Source organism: Danaus plexippus, chromosome 7, assembly GCF_018135715.1.
Source record: "Danaus plexippus chromosome 7, MEX_DaPlex, whole genome shotgun sequence".
In the NCBI taxonomy this organism is placed as follows: Eukaryota; Metazoa; Arthropoda; class Insecta; order Lepidoptera; family Nymphalidae; genus Danaus; species Danaus plexippus.
The window spans coordinates 3,161,730-3,180,233 of NC_083541.1; the positions used below are offsets into that span (position 1 = coordinate 3,161,730).

Genomic DNA, 18,504 nt, shown 5'->3' on the forward strand with positions numbered 1-18,504 from the left:
TACTAACTCATTATTAAGTATACTCTGTGATTGCTTCGGCGCTTTCCAATATGTAATCATCAAAATTAAGGAAAATGACCGCCCCTTTCACTCGCGTCCTTGGATTACTCGGAACTCACTCACTATTCATTTCGTTTTCATTACTAAAATATTTAAATACCTCAGCGAGTCATGGGTCGTGGTCACTTAAAATATTTCCTTATTAATTAACAGTTTAGGATATCTGAGTTGTCAAGTATTTTATTATTGATGGTGTGAGTTTTCGACGAATGTATTATATATTCAGTTAAATCAAAGTTTCTGTTACAGCAATATTATGTATATAAACATTGCAATCAACGAAAAAAATCATATGTACACCTAACGTATATTAAATAAGAGAGTTAAATACCATAATATTTTTATAAAAATAACAATTCATATTTTCCGCTGCGAAAAAGTAGATTCTGTTATGGTTTTTAAATACATATAACTAATAGAAAAAATAGAAATAATTAAATAGTCGAAACACAAAAATTATCCAAAAGACTTGTTATTGATATAAAGAAAATGTATTGTAGAGTGGACTTCAGCCGTGAAATAAATATAAATTTGCAAACGATGACTATCTTTTCACTAACACAAATTTTCAAGAGGATAGAGTAGTTAAGTTAATGTTTATGTTTAAGTAATAAGTAAGACGTAATGCACAATACACCCGCCATTGTAATTTTCAGGTTTTAATTGTCTTGGTCGTTTTTTGTTTTGTCGTTGTTAAACAGTTCGACGTTTAAAATTGTTACAGCATGAAGAGTTTTTTATCTTATTATTAAAATAATTAAAGTTGAACTTCTATGTTCGATTATTCTATAAATTTTTCATGAATAAATTAAAATTAAATCTAAATAAAAGGGATTGTATCATATATTACTTTTATAGTGCCTTTGGAAAAATAATTGAAGCTTTAGTATGTTAATAGAGGCTCAACACCGTGTCTGTGTCGAGATTAGATTTAGATGCGTAAGTACATCTAAAGAAAGTCCATTTGCAAGAAAAAAATAAAAAACAATGTTGTGTCATTGAATACATTTGAAGGTACAATTTTTTTTTTTATTACGGTCATAACCTGGTTACTAAGCAATGGACAAAAAACGTTTTAGTTTGGATGTATAAAAAATTAAGCTATGAATGAGTTTTTTTAGAAATTTCTATGGGAAAAAGATAAGCAATTTAAAAGAAATGAACTAACAAGTAACTTTTGAGAGTTTGTAACATTAAAAAGAAACGCCTCTCTTGATTTCGGATATTTTTTTGTACGTTTTTTCACAGGTATGAATTATAATGTGAGGGTTTTACATTAGATCTATTTAAAACTATAATTACATATTATTGTTATTTTTTTATAAAAACTGGTTTAAGTCATTTACCTTTTATCGCATGAGTTACAATACTGGGCTTTCTACATTGCTACGTACTTGATATCAATAACTATTTGGTTGAAAATTACTACTATACATTAAAATACTTGTATATATAGGTATGTCTTGGAGAAATTCTTTGTTATGTAACTCTCACAATTGACGCTGGGTAAAATTTACCATTATCATAGGGGGAAGTCATAAATTATTTCTTGTCACTTTGGTAATAACAAAGGCAAATAAACAAGAAGAGATTGAAAGATAAGCGACTAATACTATTATTTGACCTTAATACTATATAATTGATCTTTTTACGTGAAACAATTTTCCGAGACTTGTTCCTTTATTGTATATAAATTCAAAATTTTCACGAATAACGTATATTTAGATCGATGAAATAGTTAAGTTACATTGAAGTCAAGAAAGAAAAGGTCGTGCTAGTTTTAAATCACTTTAAAGTCAAGTTTCCAAATTATCTCCAATTCACAAGTTATGTATTAGTAGACCTAAATAACCAAGACACCTGGCCAGTGTATTTATCAATTTGCATGTCACGGGGTAACTGTAAACTTGGAATGCGAACTTGGTTTACATTTCCCCTTTACAGAGCTGAACCGAGTTCAACGATGATGCTTGTATAGGCAAAACTGGGGGATAATGGTTACATGTATTGATATTGACAATTTAACTTGAAATATATCAGACGTAACATTTTATAACCTAAACCTTATATCATTGTACGTATCTCTTAACTACGTCTCGTACGTTTTGATCACGTCTCTGCCTTTTTTTTGTATACCGAGGATGTGCTCAACACATATCAAGCCTTGCGGGGGCAGGGTGGTGATTATGTGGGTATGGTTAAGAAAAACCACCTCAGAAGGAGGCAGCCCGACCCACCAAACCCTGGAGAGTTCTAGCGCTCCGCCAAACGAACGAGGCTGCGGGACCGAAAAAGCACCGCATCATGTCAGTGCCTGCACAAACCCTTTAAAAGTTGATAAAGGTAGTTGAGTACGCCATAATCGGTGAAATAAGTCTTGTTAATAATGAATGAGAATAATATATTCTATGCATTAATTTAGTAATTATATATGTTCTATTAAATAATAGTCATATATGGAGCGGTAAATTGAACCTCATTATGATTACACTTAGTCATCAATATAACTGAATTACTTTCATATTTTCAAATTTAATTTTAATGTGTCTTGTAAATTATATTTTATAGTGGATATAAAAAAGTGGACGTAAATAAACAGTGATGACTGAGTAGGGCAGTAGCACAGCGAAATGTTAGCTTTCGTTCTTAGTGGTCAATGACAGTCTATTATAGCTGACCTAGAAGGACACGCATTCCGACTACCTTACACGTATTTATAATATATCTGGCTGAATCATTCAACGAAATAAAAATTGATCATGCGTTTGTTAACGAAGTATTGCGTAACGAAACATCTACAAACACGAGTGGGTTGTGTTTAGAATTTTAGCATATAGCTGGATGATGTGGCTGAAAATAAAAAGTAAAAAATGGGTCTAAAACTTCATTCGGTATTCTATTGTGCACTATGTTGGAACTGTTAAACAACCGCTTCACCTGCTTTATTTATAAAGAATATAATGTGTATAATACTCCAGCCATTATCTTTTAATATAACCGTTTAACATTTCTTTGCCATTGTGCGTATTATAAACATCATGATCAGGATATCATAAACTTGATAGTTTTATTGTCGCTTAGAAAGTGAAGTTTGATCCAATTGCGAAGCAGAACGAATCATTTATATACAATAGGTCATGATTTTGATATAGCATTTCATGTGAAGAGAAAATACAAGGAAATGGCGTCACTATTGTTCTTGTATTTTCACATATGACATACTTTTAACTCACTTCTAGGCCTTATTGACTATGTTTTATTGACAAGTTTATACCTATATTAAAATATTTTTATGTATGGTTGACTTACTTAAGTTACAATATTAGCTTTTGATAACCAGAACTCAGTCTATATTGTTAAGTATGTCATACATTCTAATATCTTTGATGGTAAACTAACAAAAAAAATTTCAGCCTAATTTATTATCAATTTAGAGTTATAGAACAAGGACGCAGTGATAATATTTAAAAAGTTTCTAAAAGGGTGTGGATAAATAATATTTTATTTTTATTATCGTTCGGAAGTAGTGAAGAATATATATTTTAGGTCGTTTTGATTTGACATTTTAATCACATATATTTAAGATTTCTCAAATCCATTTTACACACATTTTTTCCTTTTATATTAGTAATTCATTAGCTTTCATTTCTATCAGGCCAATTGAATATAAACTTTTAAATAATTACGCCTAATGATAAGGTGAACGTCCGTCCGTGTTTAACACTTACTCTTTTTGTGTTTTCGGTTACTTTTAAAACGCCATGTGACCACTTTCTCCTTCGCGCACTGTCTACACGGCCAAAAGTTTTATATTTAATTCGCTGCCAACCTCTCCCCTGTAGTTTTAAAAGGAAATTATTTGTCAGTATACTCTTGAACGGCAATGTAATAAATAAATTTAAATGTTGTTATGTGGAAAAACCCAGTATCATGAGAGTAAATTTCTCTTATGTTTCTGAGAATGGTGTCGATTCAAACTTATATCGGTCAATAGAATTTCATTTTTTTTTATGGATGCGTAGATAGTGACAAAGGTTTTTAATCTTGACTAAAAAGTTTTCGGAAAAAACTTAAAAACTACATTAAAGATAATTATGTATAGAAACAAGGATTTAAAGAAAATGAAGGATGTTACTTCAAGAGTCAACTTCATCGTCAATTGCATCTTTTTTTTATTCATTGTTTGCCATATACCACAACTAATTCAATTTTAAATATTTGCAAATTTCATTAATAACCTGATGATATAATTTACACTGCTTAAAATTGAATTTATTTAATGAAAATAAAAAAAAATTATAAAAATTATTTTATAAAAAAAAAATTTTTTTTTTTCATTCGCACTGTTGTAGAATATTTTGAAATTGTCAGTGTACTTTTTGTTATATATCGACAATTTGAATGACACCTCGCAGAGTCAATATAAAACTCCACTGTCGCTCGACTCTGTGTAAGTACGAAATGTCTTATATAATGCCACTTACTGCACACTCAGCCCATCGAACTAATATTATCTAATTATTACATCACTCCTTATACAATTGTCTTTATTGACATTCCTTAATTCACACATACAGTATTCGTGTTGTATTTATACTTTTTATTGGTTGTCACAAAAGAGTTTGGTTAATAAAAAGCAATCATTGTTTTGGATTTTAATACATGGAATAAAGTGATTGTTAATACAAAATTCCTTATTCGTTCTTTTTGTTTTTTTTTCAATTGTAGTGTTTTTATTCTGGTGGCGAATGTACGTACGTATTAACTTTACTTATGTGTGTACATGTATTGCTTGTTGATTTCATTATTATGGGCTTATCACTATGAAGTTTCTTTAAAAAATATATAAGTTAGTTTTCATGATAATAGTAGCATTTGTTAAATATATAGCTACTATGAGATAATTAAAAATTTTTGAATAAGGAATTTTTTTGTTTATGAAAAACATATTTATTATTTGTAAAATTTGTATAATTTAAACGTTTTCTCTTTATAATTAAATAATAAAAATCTCAATTTATTGATGTTATGTGTCAATATCAGTTAATAGTTGTTTATCTGTATTATATAAAACTAAAATTGTATCCGTAAAAAAAGGTAGCATTATAGAAATGCAAGGACATTGTTATTGATAATCACATTTTTTTCTATAAGAGGTAATTCTCCATGGAATATTTACGTATTATAATTCTGGATATGGTACTGTATTATATAAGATAAAATATCTATCATTTATTAACTGTAAGGTCCCGCAAGTAGTTGTGTGACTTTCAATATTTCAATAACTGGTCCCAAAGTCAGTTACTACGCCGCGCTGTCTCACGAATCAGACTGTTACATAAGGATTTAATAAAGAAAATAAATATTTAATTTATTACACAGACAGTTCATTGATCTCTTCATTACGCAATGTCCAGTTCCGTTCCCATATTTTGTTAATTTTATTGCCGTATAACGTTACATAATGGCGGATATTGATTATAATTCGTAACAATTAAAAATATATATATATATATGAATATAAAAATACGAAGTCCCTATATGGTTATGATTTAAATCAGAAAGGTATATGTAAGTTCAAATTAAAATGACACATTAGTCGTATAATCTGCAATCTTTGTGCTTCTTTTCGCATATTTTTCCTCTGGAATTAATTTCTTCGGAAGACGGCAAATGTTGGTACATTATGGAAGCCCCACGTGATTGTTCATTACTTCTAACAATGTCTCTATCAAACACCGCTTCCTGCATTTTGCTCACGAACGGAGTTATTTTGCAAACCAACAGACGAATGCAACTAGTTTCTTCGTCGTTTCCTTGTTCCTCGATGAGATCTTCAATGAGGTCCGGCAGTGAATCATTCTTAGCGGTGGCGATAATTTCTTGCAGCTTTCTTGAGTTTTTGTTTAATATCCAAGAGGTGAGATCGTCAGATCGTTGGGGCTTGTTTGAGTGTTTAGGACCAGCGAGAAAAGTTGTGATCTGGAAAAGTTTGGCGGTTTTATTTACAAAAATGCTTATTGGTGCCGTGAAACCAACGGAAATAAAATATATAATAGGTCTATTAAATCTCCACTAAAACACACTGGTTTTAAACGGTTCTTGTTTCGTTTGAATTCTGGTGAATTAAAAATGGTAGAGAAACGTTTTATGAATTACGTAGGCCGGAAATAAATAAAGTGAAAAAATATTTTAAAAGTGTAAAATTATTTCGAATATATGATGATAATTCATGATTTTCAGAAAATATTACGCTTATTTAATATTTTTACCATTTGTGCTACAAATATAAGAGCATTGACAGCCACTGCAGTTATTTGATTCGGCTGAAGACCTAGAAGTTTGACGATGTGTTTTAAAGGTGAAGTTGGAGATTTAGCTTCATCTACGTTGTAAAAAGATTGCTTTTCATATGAATCATCTTCATTGCTCTCGAAAGTTCCCTGATTTGGTCGTCTCTTGTTTAATGTTGGTTTTTCGGTTTGAAAGGCACGAACCACAAAGTCGGCAACTTTCATAGCTATCGACTCTGATCCTGAATTAAAAAATAGTACCTGTTTACTTGCAGCTATTAAGTTTTGGCAAGCTATTATATATACTTATAATTTAAAGTACATAATTATTTTATATTATTGTTCATAAATTGCTTAAAATAAAATCTTAATCCGGAAATTATTTATAGCAAGTAAATAATTTCACTTATATTACATAAACACTTACCTAAAAAGTCTTTTGCAAATTTTATGCCATTATTCAGATGGTGTAAGATTCCATTGCTTCCATAGCTTTCATTTCCGGACACCAATTTAAATAAAAGAAATAAAAGCACTAGTGACGCCATCTTGACTTCGCTGGCAACATTACAATGATATGTGGTAAAGCGCGCAGTACAAAGTGACGCTTCGCTTCTTGATATGATGGCGCATGCGCAACCATCTTAGTAGAGCGTAAAATGCTTTTGTTATTATTTGAATTAACTTACAGGCTGTTCTCCCTGTCACTTAGTATTTTTTATATATAAAATAAAATAAACAATTACTTTTATAACTATGGTAATAGTAAAGAAGCATAGATATTATAAGTTTCAGAAATAATCCGATAGATGTCCTTTTTCGGTATCTAAACTTTTAAAGTTTATAATTTAATTGCTATTTTTATAAGAATGAAGTGTGAACGATGTTTTTAAATAACAAAAAAATTTGGTTATAAATGAAATAAATATTTTTTTCGGTTAATACTGTCTTTCTTAAAATAAAAGTGTCAGCATAACTATTATTTTAAAGGTAAGTATACTATGATTGATTATAAATTGAAAAAAAAAAACTTATTTGAAACATGCCCCGTTGCCTTACCCAGGTTTAAATAACTAAATAAATTAGGGAGAATTTGAAAAAAACTTAAATATCTTAAGGCAGCAGTTGAAAACATAAAATACTTCTATTTGTAAAGTAACAATAAGTTTTAATGTTATATGAAATATAAATAAAAAATAAACAAAAAATCCCACTGTGCATAAAACACTGGCTGTAGAAGACACTGTTATTTTAAGTCATAAATTATACTTGTAGTTAAAACGAAGATAAACTTGTTTAGTACTTTTGTACTCTTAGGTAACCTAAATAGTTATATGAAAGCGTTATGTTTATCAACACTGAGATCAGGATGCTGGATCCTAAACAGCGAAGTATGAGATAAAAACATAATATTATACTTTGGCAAACAAATTTCGTCCATCGCTCCACTATTTATATATGTATAACATTTTTAGTATCATAGTTTTGTTATACCTGATTTTTATAATAAAGAAAATGTCAAGAAAAAGCTTAAACTTAATTCCGCTTGACAGATTTATTTTCCCGTTTCTTGTAAGTCTTCTAAATCTCATATTATTTATGGCTTATTCTTTAAGTAAAATAAAAACGAAAATAGTAAGTATGTTATTTAAGTAGTCTTATTTTATTGATTTTAATTATCTGCAAGTTATAGAAAAAATAAGACACAAATAACAAAGCAAATTTCAAAATTAAATCCCTCGAGATGATTTTAGTTATCGTAATTTTGAGACTATTATAGCCAAATAAGAAGAACATTCGCGATTATTTTATCGGTTTTCCGATTAGAATTTTAGTTGTTAAAGAACCCTAGTAAAATAATAATAGGTATATAAATAAGGTAACTTTACATTATGTGAAGCGAAGTGAGAATTACAAACATGTTAATGTTGCTTGATACCTTTTAGTCGGTACATTTAATATATAATCTAAAACAAATAACGAAAATACATAGCATTTACAACATGTGTGTACATTTTTAAACGTAACTTTATATTTCACGTGGAGATTCCCTTAGAAAGAATTTCAATACAATAAACTACAGAATATTCCTTTAAAAGGTGGTCAAGAAAAACCTATAAACTGATCAATCTATAAATTGCCTGAAATAAATTAACTTCCTTTAATAAAGTTTAAACTAATTTTTCAAAACTTTCGTTCCCCTAAAATGAACTGAATCACGAAGTGTTAACTTGAAATTATGTCAAATATATTGAAAAAGGTATTAAACTTTTTTCCATTTTCCAAACGTGAACCGCTATTCGAGTGTTCCGCTTACTAGACCACAATAATCTTTCACGCCAGCTTTATAATGTCTTCAAAGTATTCAGCCCTATGAATTCACCTCATTCGAGCACGAGAATGCTACATCGTATCCACATATTTATTTTGCTTCTGAGACTATCTTCGTGTGATATGACAACAGAAGAAATTCAATACCTTAACGAACTTAGCTTAGAGAAGCTGTTGCAATTGAAAAGCTCTTTAAAAGACGCCACTACAGTATACGAGAATGTCACAACATCTACTCCTTCGTATGAAAATTTTGGTGCACAAGCCATGGCTATGAACGCCCCGCCAAAAAGAAAAATGGATTACGAAGAAGGACTGTTCAAGAAGGATGGGAAGAGTAAAATTAGTAATATTTTCACCATGTCGGTAACAACCCTCGCTTTCCTCGCATTTGGAGGTTATTTGTTATGTTTAATAGTGCAAGCAGTGAAAACAAAACATAATACAATAGTTACGACGCCGGCGCCGACGTTTTTTGTGAACGCTGGCATTAAACGACCTCAGTCAACGTTTTCATCATACGGACGTCTAAAGAGAGAAAGAAGAGATGTAAATGACATTGGTTTTCCTCCAGAGGCGTTATTTACAGCACTTATACAACTATGTGAAGGCTACGCAAAATGGAGCACAAATAGTGACACATCATTTAATTAAAATCAATTCTTTCACGTTCCGTGACCACGTGTGATTATTTTTATTTCAGCTACTTTAATTTCATTAATAATAAATCATAACCATTGCAGGTTCGAATGTAAAACAAGTTTGATTGTTTAAAATACATTGATTTATCGACAGTTATAAAATACTTTACGTTATATAAAATAACAATAATTTTGCCAAAAACTTTGCTAAGCAGTGTTTATATTAAAAGCAGGAAGCCAGATTGCCCCGCAATGTACCTAAAATCTGTAAACGTTTTCAAACTGTCAAATAATCACGCTAACACCTAATAATAGCTGTATCTTCGTTTTGAAGACGCTATTGTAGCTACCACTCAAGATGTACAACAGAATTTATTGAATTCTTACTTTAAAATGATAGCTTTAAGGTTTATTATCGCTGAGCATGTAACAAATTTTATGATGTTTTGGTTAGTTATGTGGAAGCTTGTAATGAGTGCTTCTGTGTTGGATCCTTCGTCGACTGAGATCTACTGTTTACAGACCGCCACCGACGTACTCCGTTAAAACATATTAACGCTAAACCGCTTCAATAGTTTAAAAACGATCTCTGTAATTTGTTACGTCGAATTATCTTAAATTAAATATCAGCCAATAAATATGGTCATGTTTAAAAATACTTTACATGTCTGAAATGAGACACCCAACTACTGATATAAGATAATATTATGCATACGAAATTTCATCTCTATTTAACTTGTAATTTATTTATAATTAATATTGAATTGTCTTTGAGACAAGAAATAAGATATTTCTTTCTATTTTCCAACAATATTATTTCTTACTTGATAATTTATTTAGCTTTGCAATATCGACTTTAAACTATAAACAATTACTGATTTACAAACTTTACCAACATTATAAATATTAATGAAGCTTTCATAATGAGATTTATATTGGGCAATAAGATCGCCTTTTGAATGTTACTGATAGCTTTACTATTAATATTTATTTTAGATATTGTGTGCGTGTTTTCATTGAATGGCTTTTCCGTAAATAATGAACAAAACTATTTCCTTGATAGCCCTTTACTGTATTTTATGGTTAAAAATGTTCTTTATATATAAAAGATTGTGTAATATCAGGGTTCACTCATTACTATTTATGAATCACTTATAACAACTTTAGATCCGCAAATTCTTTGCCAATTATAGTTACATATAAGGAAAGATAAATTTTCAGTTCTTAGTTATAAATATATTAAGAACTCATTTCTTCTTCAAAGGGTTATTTGAAAATGTATTTACTACAAGAGTCCGAGCCAGATGATAGTATTGGACTTAATTGGAATAATATATCTCTATAGCGTACAAATTTATAAAATAATCACTACTAGACATTTAAAAAATGTAATCCTATTAATTTAAAATATGCTTATAATTTTTTTTTAAACAGAACTCAAATTTAAGAGGACACTATCGTACGTAGTGAAAATAATAAAACAGAGAACTGTGTGTGAACGTTAAAATAACAAAAACTGTTATAATAACAAACTTTCCTTTAAACTAAATACTTGTGTCACATAACTAAATGTATCGATGGCGCTGGGAAACATCCGAGATTGTCTTTCAAGTGTTTCAAAAAGTTAGATTAGATTGTTTGTGTTGGCACTTGTAAAAGTATGATCAGATCAGTTGACTGTTCATACTAAATTGAATTACCTTAAGACGTTATTTTATTACAATTTAGGTAATAATGTCAGTTAAAAAAATTGTATGTGATATGTGAAAATAAGTTTTATTTCAGATATTTATATAAACATATAATATTCGTGCGTTACAAGAAATTTGTTACAGAAGTCAAAATTCCTTACAGCGTTCATAGTGTGATAATAAGTACCTAGTGTTATTGATCAACTATATTCTCCAATGTCATAAAGTCTGTGTTCAACAATTTACAAAAACAAAATGGCTCCTTTAGGCCAAAGGTTTACGACGCGATATCTTTAAACTAAATTGAATTCAACTGAAATCGCGTCGTAAAATAAGTCAAATTGTCATTACAAGTGATCGATTCCGCTTGTTATGGCAAGTGGTTGTTGAAGTTTTACAGTTAAGTACAAGGACTTCTTAGCAATATATATTTTGTTGGTAACTAACGAAAATGGTAAATAAATTAAATAATAGCATAACGTAATAATTTTGCATCGCTTCACTTAATATATAGCCTTTATAGTTATTTATATATACATACTTCCACTATATTGTTAACACTATTCAATTAGGTTCTATGATTAGATAACGGATACGTTTCGTATTTATAGTAATTACGTTAACTTTTGTAAAGATTTTAGTTTAGATGTTCAGAACAATGTCCATTAAAATGCAAATTTTTTAAGCCCTATTTTACGTTTCTCGGAAGGATCAATTTTGTTGTTTTGTTAGTGTCTAAGTAAGTAAGATTGCTCAAAAGTCAGTTTAAATAAAAAGTGCAAAAAAAAAAAAATATGTTCAGTTAATTGTGTTTACAACTCTTCTACTACATGTTTTACGATAAAAAGTAAAATACTATTTAATCTACTACAAATAATGTCTCATTTTATTTTTTTTTGAGATTGCTAATTGACGAGATATAGCGTAAGAATCCTTTGCAAACTCTTTTCAAGATGTCAGCTTTGTTACAAGAGCGGTGACCATAAATTATAACTTAACTACACTGACCCACACTACATTACTGTAGTATATCAGAAATGCATCAGTTGCGTCAAAAAAATATACGTACTTTTAACAAATCTCCGAACATTTTTTACACAAATATTGACACATTCATTCAATAGTTAAATGGAAACGTTAGATTTCGCAATGGACCTACAAATATTGTCATGCTTTTATTCCGATCCCTGCACATTAAAATGTATAGACATATTTCCTGTACATACACGAGTCTTCAGGAAACATCGTTTCAAATAATAAACAAAATTACGTGTTCGATCCGTGTAGTATCAAAACAAAACTTTCTTATAAAAACCACACATTATAACTAGTGTGCGGTTTAGGCATCTATGAATCTTTAATGTATTAAATCTATATGTATTATAAATTTTTTACAGTTCCGATACTACGGAAGCGATCCGGAATTGTAATCTTGTTTAAACGAAAAATTACTCACTAAATAATCTATTGTTGCAGCAATACGCTAACTGCTAAGCATAATTTGTTTATAAAATATTATATGTGTTTCTTGCAAAGACTTTTCAAAATATTGTTTTGTTAAAAATACAAAAATTTCTGGAACGAAAGATGGATGGATCATCTTCTAGGAATATTATGAAGCCGTTTCAGAAAACCGAAAGGAAATACCAAGGTTTTAAGTAATAATTCCTAATTCCTTGCAGCAGTTCCATAACAAGTTGAATGTTAAATGTGATCTTATGTTATCTGTATTATTGGTAAATTATTACAAGGATGTCATATTTTATTCATTTATGCGCTTGATACCATTATAGGAAAATGGAAATGCATTAAATTAGCACTGTAACAGCAAGTACGAGGTTGTGTTACGACACATCACACAGTTAATCTTAATTGTTTTGAAAAATCCAAAATTGTTAATTTGAAAAAAAAAACAAAATACTTTACTCACAAACCTATACAAGTCGTTGCATATGTTTGATTCTTCTTTAGAAATATTTCTAGAATAATATTTTATCCTTTTTTCATTTCCGAACCATACTATTGAACATGTTTTCAATTTTAAATTTTATAGGAATTTAATTTATTTTCATTATCAGTGAAACTCGACTTTTTCTGTATAACATGTTTGGTTATAATATCGATCTCTCTATAAAATTATATTTTTCAAAATTACACATTCTATATTTAACTAATAAGCGTATAATATTTTAAAGTATTTCCACAGAAAAAACGACTGTTTCATAATTTTTAATTTTCTAATTTATGCTAGTATTGAAATGTATTTATCACTTGAAGTGTAGAATTTTCTGCCAAAATATTTTTGCTACATTCTTTAACTATATCGTAGTTATGTGGTGTCATAAATAAATTGATGTTGTTTTCACGGAATAGTCTTCTCTGGTTTAAAAAGTTAACTTGCTTGAGAGAAAAAAAACTACATATATAGGTATTATTAAACCTGCCTTTTGTATTAAAACAAATGATATAAACAATAATTTAGAAAAAACAATATCTGCTCTTGTTTATTGGAATTTATGAATTTGAAACTGAAATTATAATTATCTTTGAGTCAGACTAGAAACTATCTGACAAACCTAGAAGGAGAGAAAAATGACGCCTTGAATGAATCGAGTTATAATAAGTATTAGATTAGTCGATGGTTAAAACATTTTTATAAACAAATTGCGTTTAATTGGAAAAATAAGTCTAGGACTGGTATAAAGATATCAAAGGACAATCTATTGTCCATTGTAAATTTAAATATAGAAACAAAACCAAAATATATGTGGTTAGAATAACTGTAACAAACAAAAATGCAGCTTGCGAATTATAATTAATATTTTTAACCTCAGGGATATCTGAGTTAAAATGTAAAACAAGAAAACAACTGGTAAAAAATTGAGTCCATAAAAATGCGATCACGTTTATAATCATTATTTATATTAGATAATAAAAACTTCTCAGTATCATAAATCGTTCTCATAGATTTAATTATCGAATTAAACAGTTCTAATAGATATTTAAATAAAATACAATGGCAGTTTCATACGAAATAAATTAATATCTTTATATAGATTCCGCAGCTCTCATTATTAAATATGTATTTTAATATAAATTATAAATAATAATAACATTGTAGTGTCGTGAAATGAATTACATCCTTGCATTCGATTTGACCCATCTATTCGTTTTTATATTAAATTCGAATTAATATTAAATGTATAATAAATCACTATACTTTATTTGCATGAATTATAATTTTAAAATAATTCAATAGACAAACGATCTCAGTACCTACGTACATGCATACCGTCTTAGAGTTTACATTAAGAAACTAACAATAAATATCTCAAGCAACAAAATACATCGCGCACTCTGTTGACAAATCCCGCAATAAAATATAAGCATTTACAATAAAATTAATTATTATTTACACGGCACAGTCGACCTGCGATGTGATGAAAGATTTGCATGGATATGAACGTGTAACAAATACTCGTAATGGGTGACTTAGAAGACTAATCACATAGCTATGAATTTGTCAGTTAAAGAAACCTTAATTATAGAGACATAGAAAAATTCGTATTCCTTTATATTTAGTACTGTTATTTATTTTAGGCACGTTATATGGGATGTAACTGGGACCCCTGAAACATAATATGCAGAACCAACTAGTTTGAAAAATTCGTATCGTGTCTAAAATATGAAATGTGATACTTCCTTATACATGAGTATACGCTTTTCATTAGTGATTTACGTATTCGTTGTATGTCACGCATAAAATATAATTTTAAATTTAAATAACAGATTTAAAGTAAATAAGCTGATTTAAATGGTTTTAATACTTTTGATAAACTCTGTTAAAATTTAATTCAAATTGAATTATTATATGTTCAATATAATCAATTTATATTCGGTATGTCCTTGTAATTCTTCTTCAATCGGCCGTGCTGGAGGTCCGAGTACCCCGCGGCGCCCTTCTTTATCGCACGCTGGGTGCTCCTCGCACCCCCCACGCCACTAGGAACACCACGTTACATTAAAACACTCATTTACTAGTTTATTACACGTCTCATTGATGTCGCGTTAATGACGCGGACATTTTGTTTCTATTTCATTCATTCAATTCGTTTTATTATTTTATTTTACGTGCAAATATATATAAGCTAACAGCGAATGGTTCACGGAAAATAACAATGCATTTGACAGGATGATTGACGCATTACCTCCATTTAATTACAGAGCAAAATTGTGATTGCAATAAAAATATAGGAATAAAAATGTTATTGTACACCTTAGCGTATCTTACGGCGGACCCGCGGCAATCATAATTCGTCTACAGCCTCCGCTCAGGCGTCTCTCGAGACTTTTATTGTGATTTAAAGGCGCACAACCTTTGTGTTTTGCACTTTTTGTGCCAACTTACGACTAGTTGTGAAGTACGGCGCTTGTTTATCATAACGGTACATTATACCGGATTAATAGTTTGCATTCGATGTTGCAATAAGACTTTGTTTATAAATCGACTCCAAACAATGTTGCAATTGTTGAATTGTTAGCCATTAGGCAATAACTCTTTAGTATACGTCGGTATAAGTATAGGTAGCTATGTATAGAATTGGAAAAAAACAGAAAATTAAAATTATTGAAATTGTTATAGTTATATTTATAAATAAACAAGTAAACGTAAATTTCTTATCATTGTATTTATGAATTTGACCTGCTCATTTCATAATTAAAATACCAAGAACATAATTCTTATCAACATAAAAAAGAGTGAACCTAATTACACATCGAATATTCATATATTCAATCGTGTCTAACAATCTAAGTTACTTAATCAGAATATAGGGTGATTTTCTTTTAAAGAATTCTCAGTCGTAAAAATATTTATAAAAATATTCACTCGTAATGGCGTATTGGAATATAATCAATATAAATCATTTATTTATAGATTATTATAAATGCCGTTTACACGTTAGGTATTCCTATTAAATGATTTTTATATACATATATTCGGAACTAATTCTGGTTATTATTTGTATATTGATATTAAATTTCATAGAATGACGTTATAGAATTCGATTATGCAAATACGATTGCTTCTAATAAACAGTTTAAACATTTGATGGGCGCGCCACACGAGATGAAACTAATTATAATAAATACAAGAACACATTAGGATCGATCAAATACTATAGTTTCTAAAATTTATCGGCACTAATAAAAATGATGTACGGTTATATTCATTTAGTTTTATTATTGTATATGAACAGATAATATGAGCTGTTAGCTGATAGCATAGAAGCTTACCACGGTGTAGTTATTTATTGCTTTTATTGGTTACGAGATTTACCCGAGGCGACATACTCTAACCGATGACCGGCTAGAACTTATTAAGTAACTATTCGACATTATAATCACTTAAAAAATTCTTATTAATGGCACTGAAGCTCATATTGTGAGGGTAGTTTCATAATATTCGAAAATCATGCCAACGTAGTAACTTTGAATAATAGCAATTTTTAGACATTACATTCAATTTAGTAGTATTTGTATTGATTTAGTTCTGATAATTTTTTATTTGCTAAATATAATACCAAAACCACATATTTATAAAGAAAAAAATATATTTTGTACACGCATATTAAAAGTTTATAGCTTTGACACGTAGGTAATAGCCCCTTAATAGTTTTGACTGGAGCTCGTTGGGCCGACTTATAGGGATAATTCACGTCAACAATACACTTTATTAATAGTTAGTTATTTGATGATATCAGGATCTACAATTAAACATTAATATGTGTTCGAGAGGCTGTGGGCGTCTCCTGTAATTTATTGGCGCACTTACTCAGATGCTGTTTAAAATACTTTAGTCAAAGTGAGAAGTACGAGTAATGGACCCCAATTTATTTATTAATATCATAATTTAACTGCTTTTTCTCGTTTTAGGATTCTCATAAAAATATTGAATACAAACACGACTAAAATTCCGTTACTACAATAAGTAATGTTATTGGTTTAAAATGAGAAATGGAGTTGTTTTCATTTTTTTTCTAGAAGCTAATCAGAAAGTATGCAACCATTAAGCCATGTTTATCGGAAACTTTACAGTAATTCAGCTGACATAATATATTAATAATTTATATTCCGTTTGAGCAGGTGAAGAAACACGAATCAGATAATTGTGTCTGTTATAGAATATTTTTTTTACTTTAAACTGTTAAGTTATATTTATTTGTTTATCACACTAAATTATATGCAAATTGTTACAGGCCGCTATAAAGTACGAACGGCAGCAAACATATCATTTTAAAATGGAGCAAAAAACAATAAACATAAAGCATAAAATACCCCGGAAACTCATTTAAAGGAAAAATAAACGTGACAAATACTATAATAACCTATAAACTATAGCTCATAAAAAAAGTGTAATAAATAAATTGAAGCGGCATTTAATGTACCTTTACATGATACATAAAAGTGTTAGAAACAATCTGGGACTCTCAAAGCGAAGACACATTGAGATACGGTAATGATATCGATTTACAGCGTTTTAAAAGGCAATAAAGCACGCTACGAGAGAATCTCGTATAATATGCGCATTGAGAAAGCGTTGGTTGGATAAAAAAAAGTTCATAAATATGTAGAATAAAGGAAAAAAAGTCAATTGATTGCCTCCTCCCGTACGTAAACATGTCGGGCACCGCTCTCGTAAACTGTAAGGGGATATTTTTAACAGCGTCGATATTTAATATTTATTGCGACACAGACATCCAATATGAACCTGAGATTTATATAGGTAATCGTACCACTGATACCTACTAATTGATAATACCTTTTGCACAGTTTTATTAACTTTTGAGTTTTTCTTTTCCTTATTTTATTACCTTTATCTTACGATCTAATATCTTCTGCTTCCTCTCTAATGTCTTTGATTTATTGTTAGATAAACGTTTTAAAAATATGATAATCCAACGTCTTTATTGTAATCGCTGACTTTAACAAACATGTGGGAATTCCTAACAAAAGTTAGCATTGTAAGATCAACCGAATGAATGCTATTTCAATCACCAAATAAATCACTTTATTCTCAATAGCCATTAGGGCAGACCCGTAAAGAGTACAATTATAAATAAAACCATATGATCCTCGAATAAACGGACATCGCACCCGCACGGATGTTATTTCATTTGTTGTTTTAGCTACTTATTTCTATTCGATGGCCCAATTGTGGTGTTGTAGTTCAGTAGCATTGACTATCACATCTATAAACATTACTAGATTAGGGCGAGCACATACAGATAACAAACTGACGAATAAAATGTACCGAAGCGAATTTATCAATAAGATGATAATGTTAAGAGAGTTGTCAAAATCGAATACTTTTTCTGCTATAAAGCCGATCTCATCGGAAATTAAAAAAAGTTAGTTAAAAAAAAAACTGCAAAAAGATTTTATTATAATATCGATGAGATGTTAATGTATAAATGCAAAAAATATATA

The 18,504-nt window shown here is 29.5% G+C and overlaps 2 protein-coding genes across 2 annotated transcripts; one reads left to right on the plus strand and one right to left on the minus strand.

The window, feature by feature from the left end:
* Positions 1-4,736: 4,736 nt before the first annotated feature.
* LOC116770653 (uncharacterized) lies at positions 4,737-6,959 on the minus strand. Its single transcript, XM_032662215.2, has 3 exons — positions 6,781-6,959; positions 6,333-6,595; positions 4,737-6,042 (listed from the first exon to the last, which is right to left on the minus strand). The coding sequence occupies exons 1-3, from the start codon at positions 6,899-6,901 to the stop codon at positions 5,656-5,658; spliced, it is 771 nt and encodes a 256-aa protein (XP_032518106.2). The 5' UTR covers positions 6,902-6,959; the 3' UTR covers positions 4,737-5,655.
* A 1,767-nt stretch (positions 6,960-8,726) lies between these two features.
* LOC116770892 (uncharacterized) lies at positions 8,727-9,338 on the plus strand. The gene has a single exon (XM_032662530.2). The coding sequence runs from the start codon at positions 8,727-8,729 to the stop codon at positions 9,336-9,338; it is 612 nt and encodes a 203-aa protein (XP_032518421.2).
* The last annotated feature ends 9,166 nt before the right edge of the window (positions 9,339-18,504 follow it).